General features: G+C 45.7%; 1 protein-coding gene across 2 annotated transcripts in view; it reads right to left on the reverse strand.

Moving 5' to 3' along the window:
• Positions 1 to 2871: 2871 nt before the first annotated feature.
• SMOC2 (SPARC related modular calcium binding 2) overlaps positions 2872 to 15098 on the reverse strand; it is a 154447-nt gene continuing 142220 nt past the window's right edge. For both annotated transcript variants that reach the window (XM_060114962.1, XM_060114961.1), the window contains exons 10-13: positions 13517 to 13616; positions 11420 to 11694; positions 5116 to 5153; positions 2872 to 2936 (exon numbers count right to left, since the gene is read on the reverse strand). In XM_060114962.1, coding sequence (XP_059970945.1) covers positions 2919 to 2936; positions 5116 to 5153; positions 11420 to 11694; positions 13517 to 13616 — 431 coding nt within the window. In that variant the 3' untranslated portion in view covers positions 2872 to 2918. The remainder of the gene's footprint in view (positions 2937 to 5115; positions 5154 to 11419; positions 11695 to 13516; positions 13617 to 15098) is intronic.

The following is a 15098-nucleotide window of genomic DNA, read 5'->3' on the forward strand; positions in this document are numbered from 1 at the left end:
GTTTATGATTATGTCGGTCATTTCTGCATGTTGATTACAAAATTTGACACCTTTCATCTCGATCACTTTAAAAAATTCTGGATGTGACGTTCACGGGCATGATTTATGAGCTGGTCAGTGCACTTCTAAATAATCTCCCACTTGGAGAGTTTTGACAAGGATGCAGGAGAGCATTTTTAAACAGGAGAAGGAGGCGAGGGGAGGTTCGGTGGGGAGGCAACTATCCCTAAAAACAGCTACACCAGGTACGTAAGGGAACTAACTTCTGTTTCGCCTTTGAAATCTTAATACTTCGCAGTAAGAGCCATCTGGTCCAGCCCCGGCACACTGGCCCGCTGCCTCCGCGGCTCCACCTCATCCCTACCTTTGTTCAGGGTCTCAGCCTCCGTGGGCTCCGTGTCCTCTCCCGCCTGCTCCAGAAGTAGTCCGACCTCTGCCTGCTCAAGGAGCATTCCCTCTTAATTCCTTTCCAGCAACATCTTGACTGCACAATTGAAATGCTGAGGTTTTACAAAGATCACACTTTTCTGAGTAGAGAAAAAAATAGTGCGGGGCACAGGGAGATTTACAGGAAGGAATAGAGAGTCCTGGAGGAAGCAAGACCAGCTAAGAAGCTGCTGAAGTGACCACACCATGACTGACCACAGTTAATGCTGCTGTTTGGTGTATTTGAAAACTACTAAGAAAGTAGATCCTAAAAGTTCTCATCACCAGGAAAAAAAAAAAAACAACTTTTTTTTTGTATCTATGTGAGATGCTGGATGTTATCTAAACTTATTGTGACAACTATTTCACAGTATGTGAAAGTCAAATCATTACGCCGTGCACATTACCCTGACGCAGTGGCGTATGTCAGTTACATCTCAACAAAACTGAGAGAAGCAGCAGCTCCTGCAATGGTCCAGGTGAGATATAATGAGAGTCTAACCAAGGGCGGACACTGGGTCTGGGGACGGGCTGGGGACCAAGAGAAATGGCCTGACAGGGTCTCCGGTGGTGTGACTTGTGAACAGCATCAGCTTTAACCACAAGAAACTTTTCTGTCTCTTCCATGGTCCACAAAGCTTCTGGCTGGACGGGAAGTCCTCCCAGCCTCCGGTACCTGGTGAGTGGACGGCTGCTTTCCGTCATGAGGGCAAACACTGGAACCCTTTGTGCCAGGCCCTCACCCTTTACACACATGGATACACGTATCCTTCACCCAGGGGTGCATGCCACTGTCGTCCCTGTGGATAGAGCAGGAGACTGAAGCCCCCAAAGGCTAAGTAACTTGTCCCAAGTCCCTTGGCCAGAGGGGCAGAACCGGGGTTCACTTCACTCCAGCCCAGGGTCCCCGCCTTGCTTTCCAATGGTAAACATCTTCAGAATGAAGCAAGAGGCCAAGTACGGTTTTGATAGCATATTTTATTTTAATCTAAGAAAAATGATTAAATTCAAAGTTCAGAAATATAAAAGATCATCCAATAAATTTAGGATGCTAACTGTTTCTTAAACAATGGTGACACACACTGGAGCTGGTTTTGTGTTTCCAAAGTTTCCGTTTTGACTTTTGCACGGTTTAAATGAGACGCCTCTTGAAACGTCTTCATGCAAATTCAAGATCGTTTGACAGAACATGTGTTGGGGGGTCTGGGGCCGTGAAGATTTTTTTCCCAAACCAAAAGCTAGAGCCGAGACAGTGTCACAGCGTGTCACCCCAGCTCCGGGGCTGTCCCCTAAATGCTTCATGGAGCCCATGGGCACCTTTGCGGAGGCCGGGGTCCAGCTATGAGACGGGCAGCCGGCTGCCCTGAGGGCCCGCTCTGCTGCTCACAGGGGGGCATTCAGCTCCCCACTTGCCCCTCTCAAGTCCCATTTGGATGAATTTCCCATCAGCAAACCCTTGAGCCCTTGAGACCTCCAGGAAAGAAAAAGGGAAGGTGGGGGACCCACAGGCCTTTGTCTCCGGCTGCCAAGATCAATACCCAGGCACAGCTTCGCCTGGCTGTGCCTTCTTTAAGGGGACTGTTCATAATTTGTTCAGGGGACAGTTTTACCTTCCATGGGGCCCCTGGGTGGGCCACGGTCGGATGGGTAGGGGCAGGGTGTAAGAGAAAAAGCAGGCTGACAAGCGTGTTTAGCTGGCTTGGTCAGGTCATGATGAAATTTACTTTTCTGAACGATGGACCCCTTCATGCTGCCTCAGAAAGGCAGAAAGAATTCTCTAGCACTTACTGCATGAATAATCTGAGCCCAAGGCAAAACTCAAACAGAAGCTTGCAATGGAAAAAGCAGGCACATCAAAAAGAGTTTGAAAAACATTCTTTTCTACCAGGGCACTACCTGTAAAGATCGCTTTAGTGGTTGGGTAACTCATTGTGTGAGCGAGAACTTTGGAAGGAAAACCAACAAACTAACACAAAATCCCAAGAAACAAAAAGACCCATGCACTCATTAACTGCATGACGAAGATAGCAGTTGATTACAAACTTCTATGGCGCCATGAAGCTTCCAACATGGATTCAGCAATGCTGCCAGGGCAGTAGATTTCCAACGATGCCAACCTGGTGAGACTATTAGTAACGGCCCTGGTAAGGAGATACAGGCCTGGAGCCAGAGTGCCTTAGGCCAAGGCTTCTGCCAGATTAACATGCGTAGGAGGAAGAAATTAAGCTTAAATCCACTCAAAATACATCTCCACCAACTACAGATTTTGAAGGTCAAAGAAGGACACATACATTGTATGTGATTACTCTTCTGAAGCCAGCCTTTCCATTTTCACAGATTAAAGCCATCTGTTTAAATATCTCATTTCTACAAAGTGAATTTACAGTTAAAGTACAAAGTGCAATACTATGTGTTTGTTTTGGTTTTTTTAATTGCTTTTTGGTGAGGGAGTCGACCACGTGTCTAGGACCTGCCATGGATGTGTCAGTCGTTTATCCTTGCTTCCTTGGCTGAAAAAAAGACAAAAAAGAGATGTATTTAGACATTTGCATCACTCATCTCTGAAGACGAAGACTTGCCTTTTAGGAATAAAATAAACCCAGCTGGTAACAACAAGGAAAAAAAGCAATATTTTAAAATAGATGTGAAAAGAAAGAGTGCTTTATTTGGGGTGTAAGAATTTTAAAAAATAATAAAAACATTGTGGACACTTCTCAACTTCTAGCACTTTCCTCCCACTCAATGATCAGAAATATTAGGAAAAATATATCAGTTGAGAAAGCATTTATTTCAAGGATTGTGTGTTCAATATATTAAACATTGCACAGAATCTCCAATCACCATGGATTTATCATATAAAAATACTTTTAATACTAATTGATGCTTCAAATTTGATAAAGGCATGTTTTCTTTTAACATTTTTCTTTTCATCCTTTCCATTCACTATTTGGCCTCTCTATGAAATACAACTTGAAAAGTTTTGTTTACTAAATTACTGGAATTCTGCACTGTGCCAATTAAAAATAATATAGAATGAAAAGGAGAAGCAAAGTACAATCTTCCAGGTTTATTTCTCCACGTAGACCCATTCCGACCAGTACAAGTTGGTCTATTTAAAATAATTACACTTGAACATTCAGGAGGCTTCTGTGTTGGCTTTTATTCCCCAGATAAATATATGAACAGGGGACAAGAAGAGAGACTATATCTCCTGCATTAAGTGAATAAGAAATCTTGTTTTAATTAGCTGAGGATAAAGATAAGCCATCAATGTATTTTACCAGCAACTAAAGCTGCCAGATTTTCTGGAGGAGGGGTGGCACTAACGTTTTAAGCTATGTCAGCAGTGGCTGATGGCAGTGTTCTGATCACTGCTGAACTGTGATAGAAACTGGAGAAGATACCAAGAAAGACAGCTCACTTTTCGATCAAATATAAGCTTCATGCATCCTACTGGCTGTCCTTCATTTCATAGTTCTTGTGTTTGGTTATTCATATAGTGAAAGATTTTGGTGGTTGGGACTCTGATTCTTCAAAGAAATCTGTAGGGTCTTCAATCACTTTATCACGTGCCAGCCACTGCAGAACCTCATCCCAGGATCACAGTTTGCAGTGATAAACACCATAAAAAGAGCTGGGGAAACCGCTCTGGATTCCTTTTCGGGGAAAACCTGAGTGGGTCTTGTGTTTGGAGCAGAGTTTATTTCAGGCTGAGGCAGCGCCCATGTGCCCGTCATTGGCGTTACCTTAGGAAAACAACCGTTTGGAAGTCTTCGGAGCTCGGGCCGGGTCATTGCTTTCAGAGCAGCCCTGTTCTAAAGCACAAGTGATTTGCAGTGGGATTTTAAAAGTTGAAACCATAAAGAGTTGCGAAACAAAGAAGACCGACCGTATCACACATCTTTCCTAATGAAATGGTTTTAAATTGCATCCAAGGTGCGCGTGGGAGGTCTCCACTTCAAGCCCACCACAAATACGGGGGCCTGCCTTAGGGACCAGAGACCTGGAATCAAGCAGGTGAAGACAAAATACATAACAAATTGACAAGTGGTCTTAAGAAAGGAGGATGTGGCCCTGGCTTTGAGAGAGGGAGAAATGAATCGCTCGTGTTCATCTTCTGGAAAGTATTCTGACTTTGCAGAGCCTGTGGCCTGGGATGCTGGGGAGAGACACCACAGTTATCTCCTTTAATTGCACAGGCAGAAATACAGATTCAGAAGCACAGAAGTATGTTTATGAGCACACACGGCAGGAAGTGAAAAATCCCTTCTGGAGCTGCCACTTGTCTCACTCGGATCCCTAGATGAAAAAAGAAGACTCCCCGTCCCTGCAATCTCCTTAACCAAACGTAAGGAATAAATTACAAATCCACATCCTGGAGAACTATTTAAAAATAAATATTTACAAAAATAAGGGGATTCAGAAATTTTTCTAAAAATAATAAAATAATTGAAATTTCAAGAAGCAAGAAAATAATAGTTAGGGCAAAATGTTGATGCTGATGTTTCAGCAAGTTGGTAATTTCTGACAGAATTTTGCATGGCTATTTGGGGCCTCACAGGGGTGTAGACACGATAAGTTGCTCCTTTTCTTGGAAGGAACTTCACTTTACAAATTGACAGAACCTCAATTTTTATTGCCTATAACTAAAGCAGTAAATTATTAAGGCTACAATGTAGACATACTCACCTGCCTATTAGAAGTGCTTTCAGCATTACCTCTAGGCGCTAACAGGGGAAAAAAAAGAAAGATTAAAAACCAAATATTCTTTATTTAGTAAAAGGTTAAATAGAATGTTTCAGGAAGAAATCCATATCACTGTAGGAAAGTGTCGTCCGTTGGCAGACTTGTTTACATGAGAAAATATGCATCTACACATACACTGAGCATAGATTATAAATAGTGGATCATAAAAGTCACGATGTAAATAATTCCCAACAATACAAATGCTCTGGCCCAACTTTAGAAGACTGTTCCATTTTACCCAAAACTCCAAAGGCGTGTCCACTAGTCATGGAGACCTCCTTCCCCGAGTTTTCAAACTCTCCCAGGGAGAGAGGACCCAGGCAGCTGGAAGTCTAGGAACCAGCACCGGGTCTTTGAAATCTTTTGGTTTTATAGTTAAATCACGAGAATCATTTAACTTGTTTGGCTCAAAATAACTGTTCCCAAATCCTGCTTGGTTCCGTCTGTGCCTCCTTCAAGACTGGGACCTGGGACATCACCTGTGGAGGCACTTTTCCTGCCCCAAATCTCCACCTGAAATTCCAGCCCTCGCCCTCCCCTCCCCCATCACTGCCTTAGCTAGCATCACCCATCACACAGTGGATTTTTCCTATTTATCTCATTTCTTGCATCCACACTAAAATGTAAGCTCCAGAAGGATGTGAACTTTTGTCTGTTTTATTTACTGTGATTTTGCCAATGTTTAGAGCAGGGAGCACCTGTAAGTATCTTTTGAATGAATCAGTAGACGGAGGGAGCATCCCTCATCTCAATTGCCTTAATTGTTGACGTCTATCCTTTCAATTAAAAAAATAAAGAGCAAAATTATTCTGTGTTCAAACTTCTTCTCTTGCTATATTCAAGCAAACAGAAATAGAGCATGAAAATTTGAAACACAAACATATTAAGTAAATTGCAAAAATATTAAATAAATGGTAGCTAAGTGGACTATCTCTTTCCATTGTAGTTTGAATGATCCAAGGATCGGGATAATTTCTGTTGCCACTCTCCACTTTGCTTTGCCTGAAATGACTACTTTACAGAGAAAGTAGGCTTTTGGCGCCATTGGTTCAAATTTAAAGAGTTTTAAACTGATACTTTGAATCTAATCTAAACCAATTGCACTATCAACAATTGCCAGATTTTTCTTGGTTTCTTTTATGGCAAATATCAGTCTACTGGTCATTGGAGGTAGCTACAGATTCAAGTTAGGTTACAGCAAGAAAAATTAACATTTTTTGGTGTTTAGAACTTTGCTATGTAGATGAAGAGAATATAAATTTCATTAATGACACTGGATGGAATATTCCACTCAAGAAGGAGTACGGAAAAGCTCCATTTAAATTACATGAAGGGCAGAAAAATAATAAACTGTTAATTAATTTGAAAGAAACAGAATGTACATCATCAAAGTAAATATGAAGCCATGCCACATCAATAAAAAATACTTTTCAGTGAGAAAATGAGTATGTATTTCCCAGCTCCTACCACAGAGCTCAGCGATGGATGCGTGTGTGTGGCGGGAAGGGTGGCTTCATCGGTATCGAATGATAGTGATTGTTTCCAGGTGACACAGCGAATGGCAATTTGGCTGTAAGGCAATATGCCTGAGAGAATGTAGCTGGCATGGCAGTCTGGCTGGAAAAGATAATTTGGTCAAAAACGAATATTTCCTAATTGCTGATTTTCTGCACAATGGTCATTTTGGAGAATCATGAGGGCATGGTATCATCTTTTGTGAACTTTTTTTCTGAATTCTTCAGAAGTTCTTTTTTCTAGGCTCTATCAATTCTCAATAGTTTTCAGGGTTTTTTTTTCATTTTTGCATTTTTTGTAATGGTGAAAATTGAGATCAAGTTCCCAATAATATGTCTTAGTTGCAAAAATTTAAATGCAAAATCTTGTGTACTTGCTTAAAATAAGTGTGATTAATGAAGTATGTATATTATGACACCATTTTGTAGTGAAAATCATAGTACATAAATACATAAGTATATGTGCATAGAAATATTTTTTGGAAAGCTATAGATCTGGTCTGATTTTGTCTCAGAATAAAAGGTCATGTGTTATTTATGTTCTTTATTTAATTTCTCATATTTTTTAGAATAAAAAAATGTATTGTTAACTAGTGAGCAAAAATAAAGAAAACAAAAGAAACTGGTAACCACTTGGATATTTAGACTGTCCCAACTAACCTCTTCCGGAATATTTAGGTTTTTCTGACTTTTCACTATTTCAAATTACACAGGGTAGGAAAAAATAAATGATAATAAAGTTGAAAAAAAAAGAGTTGGAAAACTCTTAGAGAAATTCTGCAAGATAAAAAAAAAGGGTTGCAAGATCAGCTAATAATGTATCCAAATCCCCAATGCTCATTTTTGACCAAATTGCCACTTTGACCAAATTTAGCTTATCTGGGGGAAGAGAGGGGTTTATACATGCTATCTTCCTGGTTACTAATGAGACAATAAAATTCATACACATCGGTTTCCTCAGAGGCACATAAAGAAGATAACTCAAGTTTCTGCAGTAATTTAAACATTTCTAATAAATGATGATGACATCAAGGTGTTCTACTCTGTTATTCGCTCCCCTGAGAGCAGGGTTACACACCCACCCTCTCCGTGTCCCCTTGTAGGGCTGTGCGGAGACCCTGGACCCCTCTCGGCAAGAGGACGTGGCCTGCACCCCTTTTGCGCATCCGCTCTGCCCGCGAACCTGTTCTCTGTTCCCCTTGTGTGTTCTGTCCTCTGTGCGAACGCAGTCCCGGCCCCAAGGAGAGGTGTGGAGATGCTCCTGCTCCGCCCCCCACCCAGGGACAGAGGGCAGCATCCTGCAGCCCGAGAGCAGCCGGGGCTGGGGGAGTGCACTTCCTCTGTGGGCACCATCTTCTCCACAGCACTGGCTCCTGATCTGTTGGACTGGCCACACCTCAAGTTTTCCATTTTTTAACCAGGTTATAAAACAATAGGGCATGTGATCGGCTAAAGCCCTTGAGCCAACTCAGAGGTCCAACGCTGGTGCTGATAGGGAGGTGGGGTTTGAGACAGTTTTGTTTACAACCAAGGGTAGGTGTCCAGGATCGTGACCCTGAAGGTGCTGGATTCACGTCAGCTTCCTGAGGCCTCAGCGTGCAGGGTGAGAGCTGACGTGGTATACCCAGAGCAGAGCAAGACCGACCGACCTTCCGCGTTTCCAGGAAGACCAGCTTCTGATCCCATTTCTCCCGCGAGGGCACCCTTGGCTGGCAGACGCCTGACCAGGAGCCCCTTCTCACGGTCCCTGGGCTCTCTGACGAGGCTGTCCTCAGGTGTCACGCAGTTACCCCTTATGCCTCGGGCTCTGACCGGGCAGTGTGGAGGCTTTGCATCGGAGATGCTCCAGGGGAGGCACCAGTGTCCCAGTGTTTGGCACAGGGGCTGGGCCGTCCCGTCCATCCTTTTGGCCGCCGGGCTGGCACTCAGGTGCCCGGCCCAGTGACGCTTTCCCGAGTCCTTGAGCTGGGAGCTGCCTCCTCAGGGCCCGGGCAGCAGCCTGCTCACACCCACGCCTTACGTGTGGGCCTTTCTAGGGCTTTTCTATCTTCCCTACAAACTGGGGAGCTTCTGAGACTGAGCTCCCACCTCCGCCCCGTGATTCACGGCAGATCCTCGACGTCTGTGTTGAACGAATGAATGACTAAGGAACTGAGCACTTCGTTAGCCACAAAGTCAGAATTCCTGTACCTGACCGAGGGGTGGGATGTTCACACCTTCCTCAGCACCATCTGTACCTTTGTAGAAGCTCAGGACTCACTCGCGAGCGCAGTGGTTCCTAATGCCCCGGAACCCGCGGGCTCAACACAGGCTACGTGGCACCAATTCACACCAAGCGCTGGTGTTTAAACAACACACCCACTCCTGGTTAATGCTCTGGAAATGACCCATCCACACTGTGGACTAAGCCACGAAGAGCGGGGGTGGGTGGAGAGCGTGGCCTTCTCTGCAGAACCAAAGGGCTGGGTCAGGCGGCAGTATCCAGGATAGTGATTTCTCCGCTGCTCAGAATTCATCTTGAAACTCTTGGCGGGGTCCCGTTCCATCTCAAAATGCCTCACACTTGCCGCCGCTCTGAGGCCAATTATGCTCCTGGCAAAGCCGCCCTGCACTGGCCCCCCCCCCCGCCCACTCTCCCTGCCAAGCATCTCCATTGGCTGACTTCCTTTGTATTTAGGAAACGTGCAGAAAGGACCGTGACCCTGGTGAGGGACATCCCTCAGGCACGCGGATGAGGCTCGGGTTTGGGTGCTCATCCAGAGGGGGGTCCTTGCAAACAATGGATTGGCCTGGGCCCTTCAGAAAGGGGTGATGATTACAGATTAAAAGGGCAGATTCTACACACTGTTGAGCCTGCACTTAATTTGCTCATTGAAACCACAAAACTGGAATCTTTCAGAAGTTCAAGGCTGGCTTCTGGAACGGAGGAAGGGCCACCGCGGCCCCAAGCCAACCTGGCAACAGCTGAAACAAGTCATCGGGTCAGAGTTCATCCCCCTCCCCGGCAATCACCAGAGCCCCAGGGCGGGGGGAGCTACAGTCCCCCGGCCTCCAGCTAGCCGGCCACTGGCTCCCCCTTGGCTCCCATGGTGATCCCCTGGGCCTCTGAGACACCTGGCTGCCAGGATTTCTGCCTAAAACTGCAATAGGTCACTTGTCTCTTGGGGCCCTATGGGGGACCAGAATCGAAAAAAAAAAGCATAGGATGAGTGAGAACGTCTGTCCAGATCCAAGAATCACAGGCAGTGTCAGACAGCAGCAGTGACCCTAAGCCCCAACAAAGGACAGCAAGGGTGGGGGCGACTGCCTGGACTGGAAGCGTCCAAGGCACCCCCGGGGGCTGCAGGGCGCAAGGTTGAGGAAACCTGACAGAAGCTGCAGCCCAGCAGGCACCAGTGTCCTGCGGGTGGACCTGTGTGCTTGGGCCGCTGTTCAGGGTGGACCCGTCTCACGCCTCGGGTGGCTGTAGGGCTTGAAAGCCGCACGGCGCTCTTGGGTTTCTCATCTGCAAGTGAGCATGAGGGCAGCCTCACCCCCATCCCCGGCCTGGTTGGGAGAAAAAGAGCCACGGAGACCATGAAGTAGGATGGTGATGGGGGCCGGTCACCCCCTGACCCGCTCAGCCCCTCCCCCCGCCTGCAGACACACAGCAGCACGGCAAATGCTGCACACAATGTCTCCACGACCAGAGTCTTCTGAGTCTGATCCCCATCAGAGGGCAGCAAGGACCCACATCATGCCAGGAAATGCCATCATCACCCCACAAGGTCAGCAAAGTGGGTGGCTGCGTATTTTTACCACTGTTTGCAGTCTGGACATGTTCGGGGCAACATGAAGTGCACTTAGCTTCCGAGAGCCCATAGAGAGGTCTTCAAAATAAAACTCAACTCTTCCAGGAGTAACTTCTCACAGGAAAATCAGCAAGAGTCCTTTCACAATTACAGGGGTCTAGCCTGGAACCAAGTTCGGCTGAATCATGCGGAATGACTATTATGACGAGTGCTCGGGACACAGAAACTGATAAGACAGATGCAGTCCTTTCCCGAAGCCCACAATCGAGGTCAGCGGCCAGGACTTCCACGTCCCAGCTGAGCTGCAACTACGAGGAAGCGTAAAGACCACCATCTACGGATGCTCCGGAATCTACTCTCAAACTTGTTTCATGTTTCAAATATGCTACAAGTTTGGTAACAGAATAACAGAATCATAAATTAACAGAGATGGGAGAGGTCTCTGCAAACCATCAAGTCTGCACACGGACCCTGGGCTGCTGACAGCACCTGGGTTCCGGGAAGAGACACACACATCTGGTAACGCAGCTGAAACACTGTTTCAAACATTGAAATAACTGGCTTGGAAACAGGAATTATTGAACTGCTAATGAACCGGGCTGAATGCTTGGTCGGGGTCATGCGTGGAGTTCCCGAGTTACTCCCAAGGGTGCCCAGTTTGCTGTTCAGCATCCAAAGGCGCCCCTGGAGAAGGGCACCCCCTACCCCATGCCCCCCGGATGGAACAGTGAGGCTTGTCTCCAGACACCACTCAGCTCCCACCTTTCCCACCCGGCTTCCCCTTGACCGCTTACGACGGTCTGTGAGCGCTTCCACGGACGGGTGACCTACAGTCATATGGCACATCAGACTTCCCTCCACCTTCAGACTGCAAGGACAGTCTCCACATCTTAAGACTAGAGTGGACAGGCATGGGAGCAAAATAAGGAGAAAGGCTCTTACTGTGCCGTTTCCTCGTGTTAGCTTCGCCTTCTTCTCTGGTCACGCCCAGGCAGCCCATCAACTCTTGCAGGGAAATGGACTTGTCGTTATTCACATCACAGTATTCAACAAACTTCTTCACGCATTTTTTGGGTTTGGACTTCTTCCGAAGGAATCTCTTGAAGGGCTTGATTTCCTTTTTGCCGATGTCCCCACTGGAGTTTTTATCCAGAAGTTTGAAATACCAGTGGACCACTCTCTCCTCCAGCGTGTGGCTGGGGTCAGGTTCCGAGAGCCTGGAAGACACACAGGTGGTCAGGGGCCCCCGGCAGCTGGCTGCCTCCCCACCCCGGCCCTGGTCCCTCCAGCAAGGGCCCCTGTGCTCTGAGTTTCCTGGAAGGAGGACCTAAGTTTGCGTGGCTTTGCCATTCGATATAATGATTTTTTAAAATAACTTAGAAATAGAAATTTGGCAAAACACTTTCAAGTTGGTTTCAAAATGGCAAATGGCACAGTGAACTGATGCAGGCCAATCACGCGCTGGGCGTTGGCAAGTCGTGAGGACAAAGCCCCGTGGGGGTGGCCCATCGGCTCGCACGTCACACACCTACTCAACCTGGGACCCAGAGGCCCTCTGCGTCTTTAATTGTGACTCGTGGGCAGGTTGTTTACGCCACGGGTAAACTAAAAGGTGCAAAACAGCATATATCTTAAAGTGGTAACCAGACATCTTGCCCTGGATTAAAAAAAAAAAAAAGATTGATACTTTAAGATATAGGTAAAAAACTCTTCCAGAAGGCCTGGCCTTGAGGCTGACCTTGGAGACCATCCCGGGTGTCACACTGGGCCTCTCACCAAGCGGGAGGGGCAGCAGGCGCTCACATAACCCCTGGTCCTTCCTTGCTGGTCTGGCTGTTGGTCTCTGTGTTTCCGTGGGTGTAAAGAGTGAGTCAGACACCAAAGTTCCCAGGTATTAGGGCTTTCTGATGCTATTAGTTATTTCCCAAACTTTCAGAGGACCTTCTAGGATGGAAATTCATTTACTGCTTTCAATTTTAGTTTTACAGAGAAGATCTATCTTTCCAAGAATATAAGAGGTCAATTTGAAAATTGGGTGATATTTTTTTTTTGCTTCATCATTTAATTTACTACTGGATTCATTAGCACTGCTTTTTTTCTTCTGCAATCTTACTCTTAAACAGAGACAGAGAGAGGCGGGCTTTGAGTTGAAGAAGACCAGGAAGCTTTAGATCATCTAGAAAAGATGAAATAATCAAGGTTTGGGGCAGGCAGGGAAGAAGGCCAGTGCACTAAGGAAATAAAGACAGTGAGATTCCCAATCAGAAAATGTGCTTTAAAATAGAGAGATTACTTATTACTAATTAACAGGGGAGATCCAACGCTTGAAACACTATATCCATTAAACACTGCAAACTACTCTCCTAGGGACGTCACCCACAGAGACGAACAGCTTCGGGGAATTAACAGTCTCTCCGGAAGCAAAGCTCAAAGCCTCAGCCCCAGAACTGCAGAATTTCCACCAGGCACACAGAGCAAGTTTCCAGAGTTTCAGAAGTCAGATTTTGAACACTTTGTTAATGTAATTAATGCCACTGAATTGCAGCCTTGAAAATGGTTGTGATGGTAAATTTTATGTCATATATATTTTACTGTATAGAAATCCTATTTTGAGAATTTAAATTTGAATATTTTAATTCAAAGTATTTAAAATCCAGTCAATAGCTCTAAAATGCGATTCCAAAGCAGGAAGCCTTCTGGACCAGGGTCCTCCCATTCCCTCCCCTCCCCTCCCCCACCCCCGCCCCCGCCCCTGCCTGATGGAACCTGGGAAAATCCCAAGGTCTGGGCCTTGTCCCTGATGGCAACATCCTCCCTGGGTTGATCGCATTACAAGAGAACCTGCTAAACAAATGTCCTCCAGACTAAGGAAGTGACCTCAGGTTTGGGGAGGGGACTTCTTTCCTGCAGGCCCTGCCTTGTCCGCTAAGCTGATCAGGCCTCGGATGCCAGGGTCTGGACTCTGCCCTCCAGCTTCTGAGAGTTCCCTGAATGCCGGGCTTCTTCCCAGCCTCCTGCTCTTCAGTCGAGTGCACGCACCTGCCTGGGGAGGAGGGGTCGGAGACGGCATGGACCATGTCTGTGGACAGCGCGTCCAGCACACTCGTCAGAAACTCGTTCTTTTTGGCACCAGGACAGCCTGAAAAAAATCAAGTATGGACATCTTTTCATATTTCCCAGAACTCAAAGAGTACAACAGATTTTTCTCTGTAATGGGAAGAAAGGCTTATGTAGGATTCAGAAATCAGTGTGTTGCTCCTGAGCATATACCCTGAGAAAACCATAATTCAAAAAGAGACATGCACCCCAATGTTCACTGCAGCACTGTTTACAATAGCCAGGACATGGAAGCAACCTAGATGTCCACTGACAGATGAATGGATAAAGAAGATGTGGTACGTATATACAATGAATATACTCGGCCATAAAGAAGAAAGAAATCATGCCATCTGCAGCAACATGGATGGACCCAGAGATTATCACACTAAGTGAAGTCAGACAGAGAAAGACAAATATCATAAGTGATATCACTTATATGTGGAATCTCAAATATGACACAAATGAACTTATCTATGAAACAGAGACAGACTCACAGACATAGAGAACAGACTTAGGATTACCAAAGGGGAAAGGTGGGGCGGGGGGAATAAATTAAGAGTTTGGGATTAACACATACACACTACTAAATATAAAATAGATAATCAACAAGGATGTACTGTAGAGCACAGGGAACTCTACTCAATATTCTGTAATAACCTATATGAGAAAAGAATCTGAAAAAGAATAGATATACGTATATGTATAACTGAATCACTTTTCTGTACACGTGAAACCAACATAACATTGTAAATCAAGTATACTCCAATATAAAATAAAAATTAAAAAAAAAATCAGTGTGTCAGGCACCCTATATCAATGAGCTCATTTGAACACTTGTAAGCACGCTGCTATCCATATATGTTGATTTTAAAACAGTTTCTGTAAATTACAATCTCTAAGATTTATTGAATAATTACTATGTGAGACTAAGAGATTCCCAGGAATTATCATCTCATTGGTCCCAAACCTGCAGTCCCAGTAGGTAGCACCACTGCCCCACATTACGTAGGAGGCCCCGGATGCTGGGAAACACCCCAAGCTCACATGGCTGGAGAAGATACGGCCCCAGAGTCTTGTCAAGGGAGGCTGAGTCCGAAGGCAGCGGAGGGCCTTCGAGTAATTCTGTAATTGAGTTTACTTGAAGCTTAACATTCTACAATATACTTTACCTACAAGTTAACTATCCCTAAAGTCCCCTCCACCCTCCTCGCTGTTTCGGGATAAAGAGATGCAGCTTGGCATGTCTTTCCTGGAGTCTGAGAAGCAGGAGGAACATGCCACACGGATCGGATGGTGGCACTGTGTTAAGACGGCCAAGTCCTTCAAAGACCAATGTGTTTATACAGTTAGAGAACTCTGGGTCTCATAAATTTCCTTTTGACACAAGTTTTTGTTATTATTATTCAAGCAAATTTTTTTTGTTTTTTTGTTTTTTGCGGTACGCGGGCCTCTCACTGTTGTGGCCTCTCCCGTTGCGGAGCACAGGCTCCGGACGCGCAGGCTCAGCGGCCATGGCTCACGG

The sequence above is a fragment of the Mesoplodon densirostris genome, chromosome 12 (assembly GCF_025265405.1).
Source record: "Mesoplodon densirostris isolate mMesDen1 chromosome 12, mMesDen1 primary haplotype, whole genome shotgun sequence".
In the NCBI taxonomy this organism is placed as follows: Eukaryota; Metazoa; Chordata; class Mammalia; order Artiodactyla; family Ziphiidae; genus Mesoplodon; species Mesoplodon densirostris.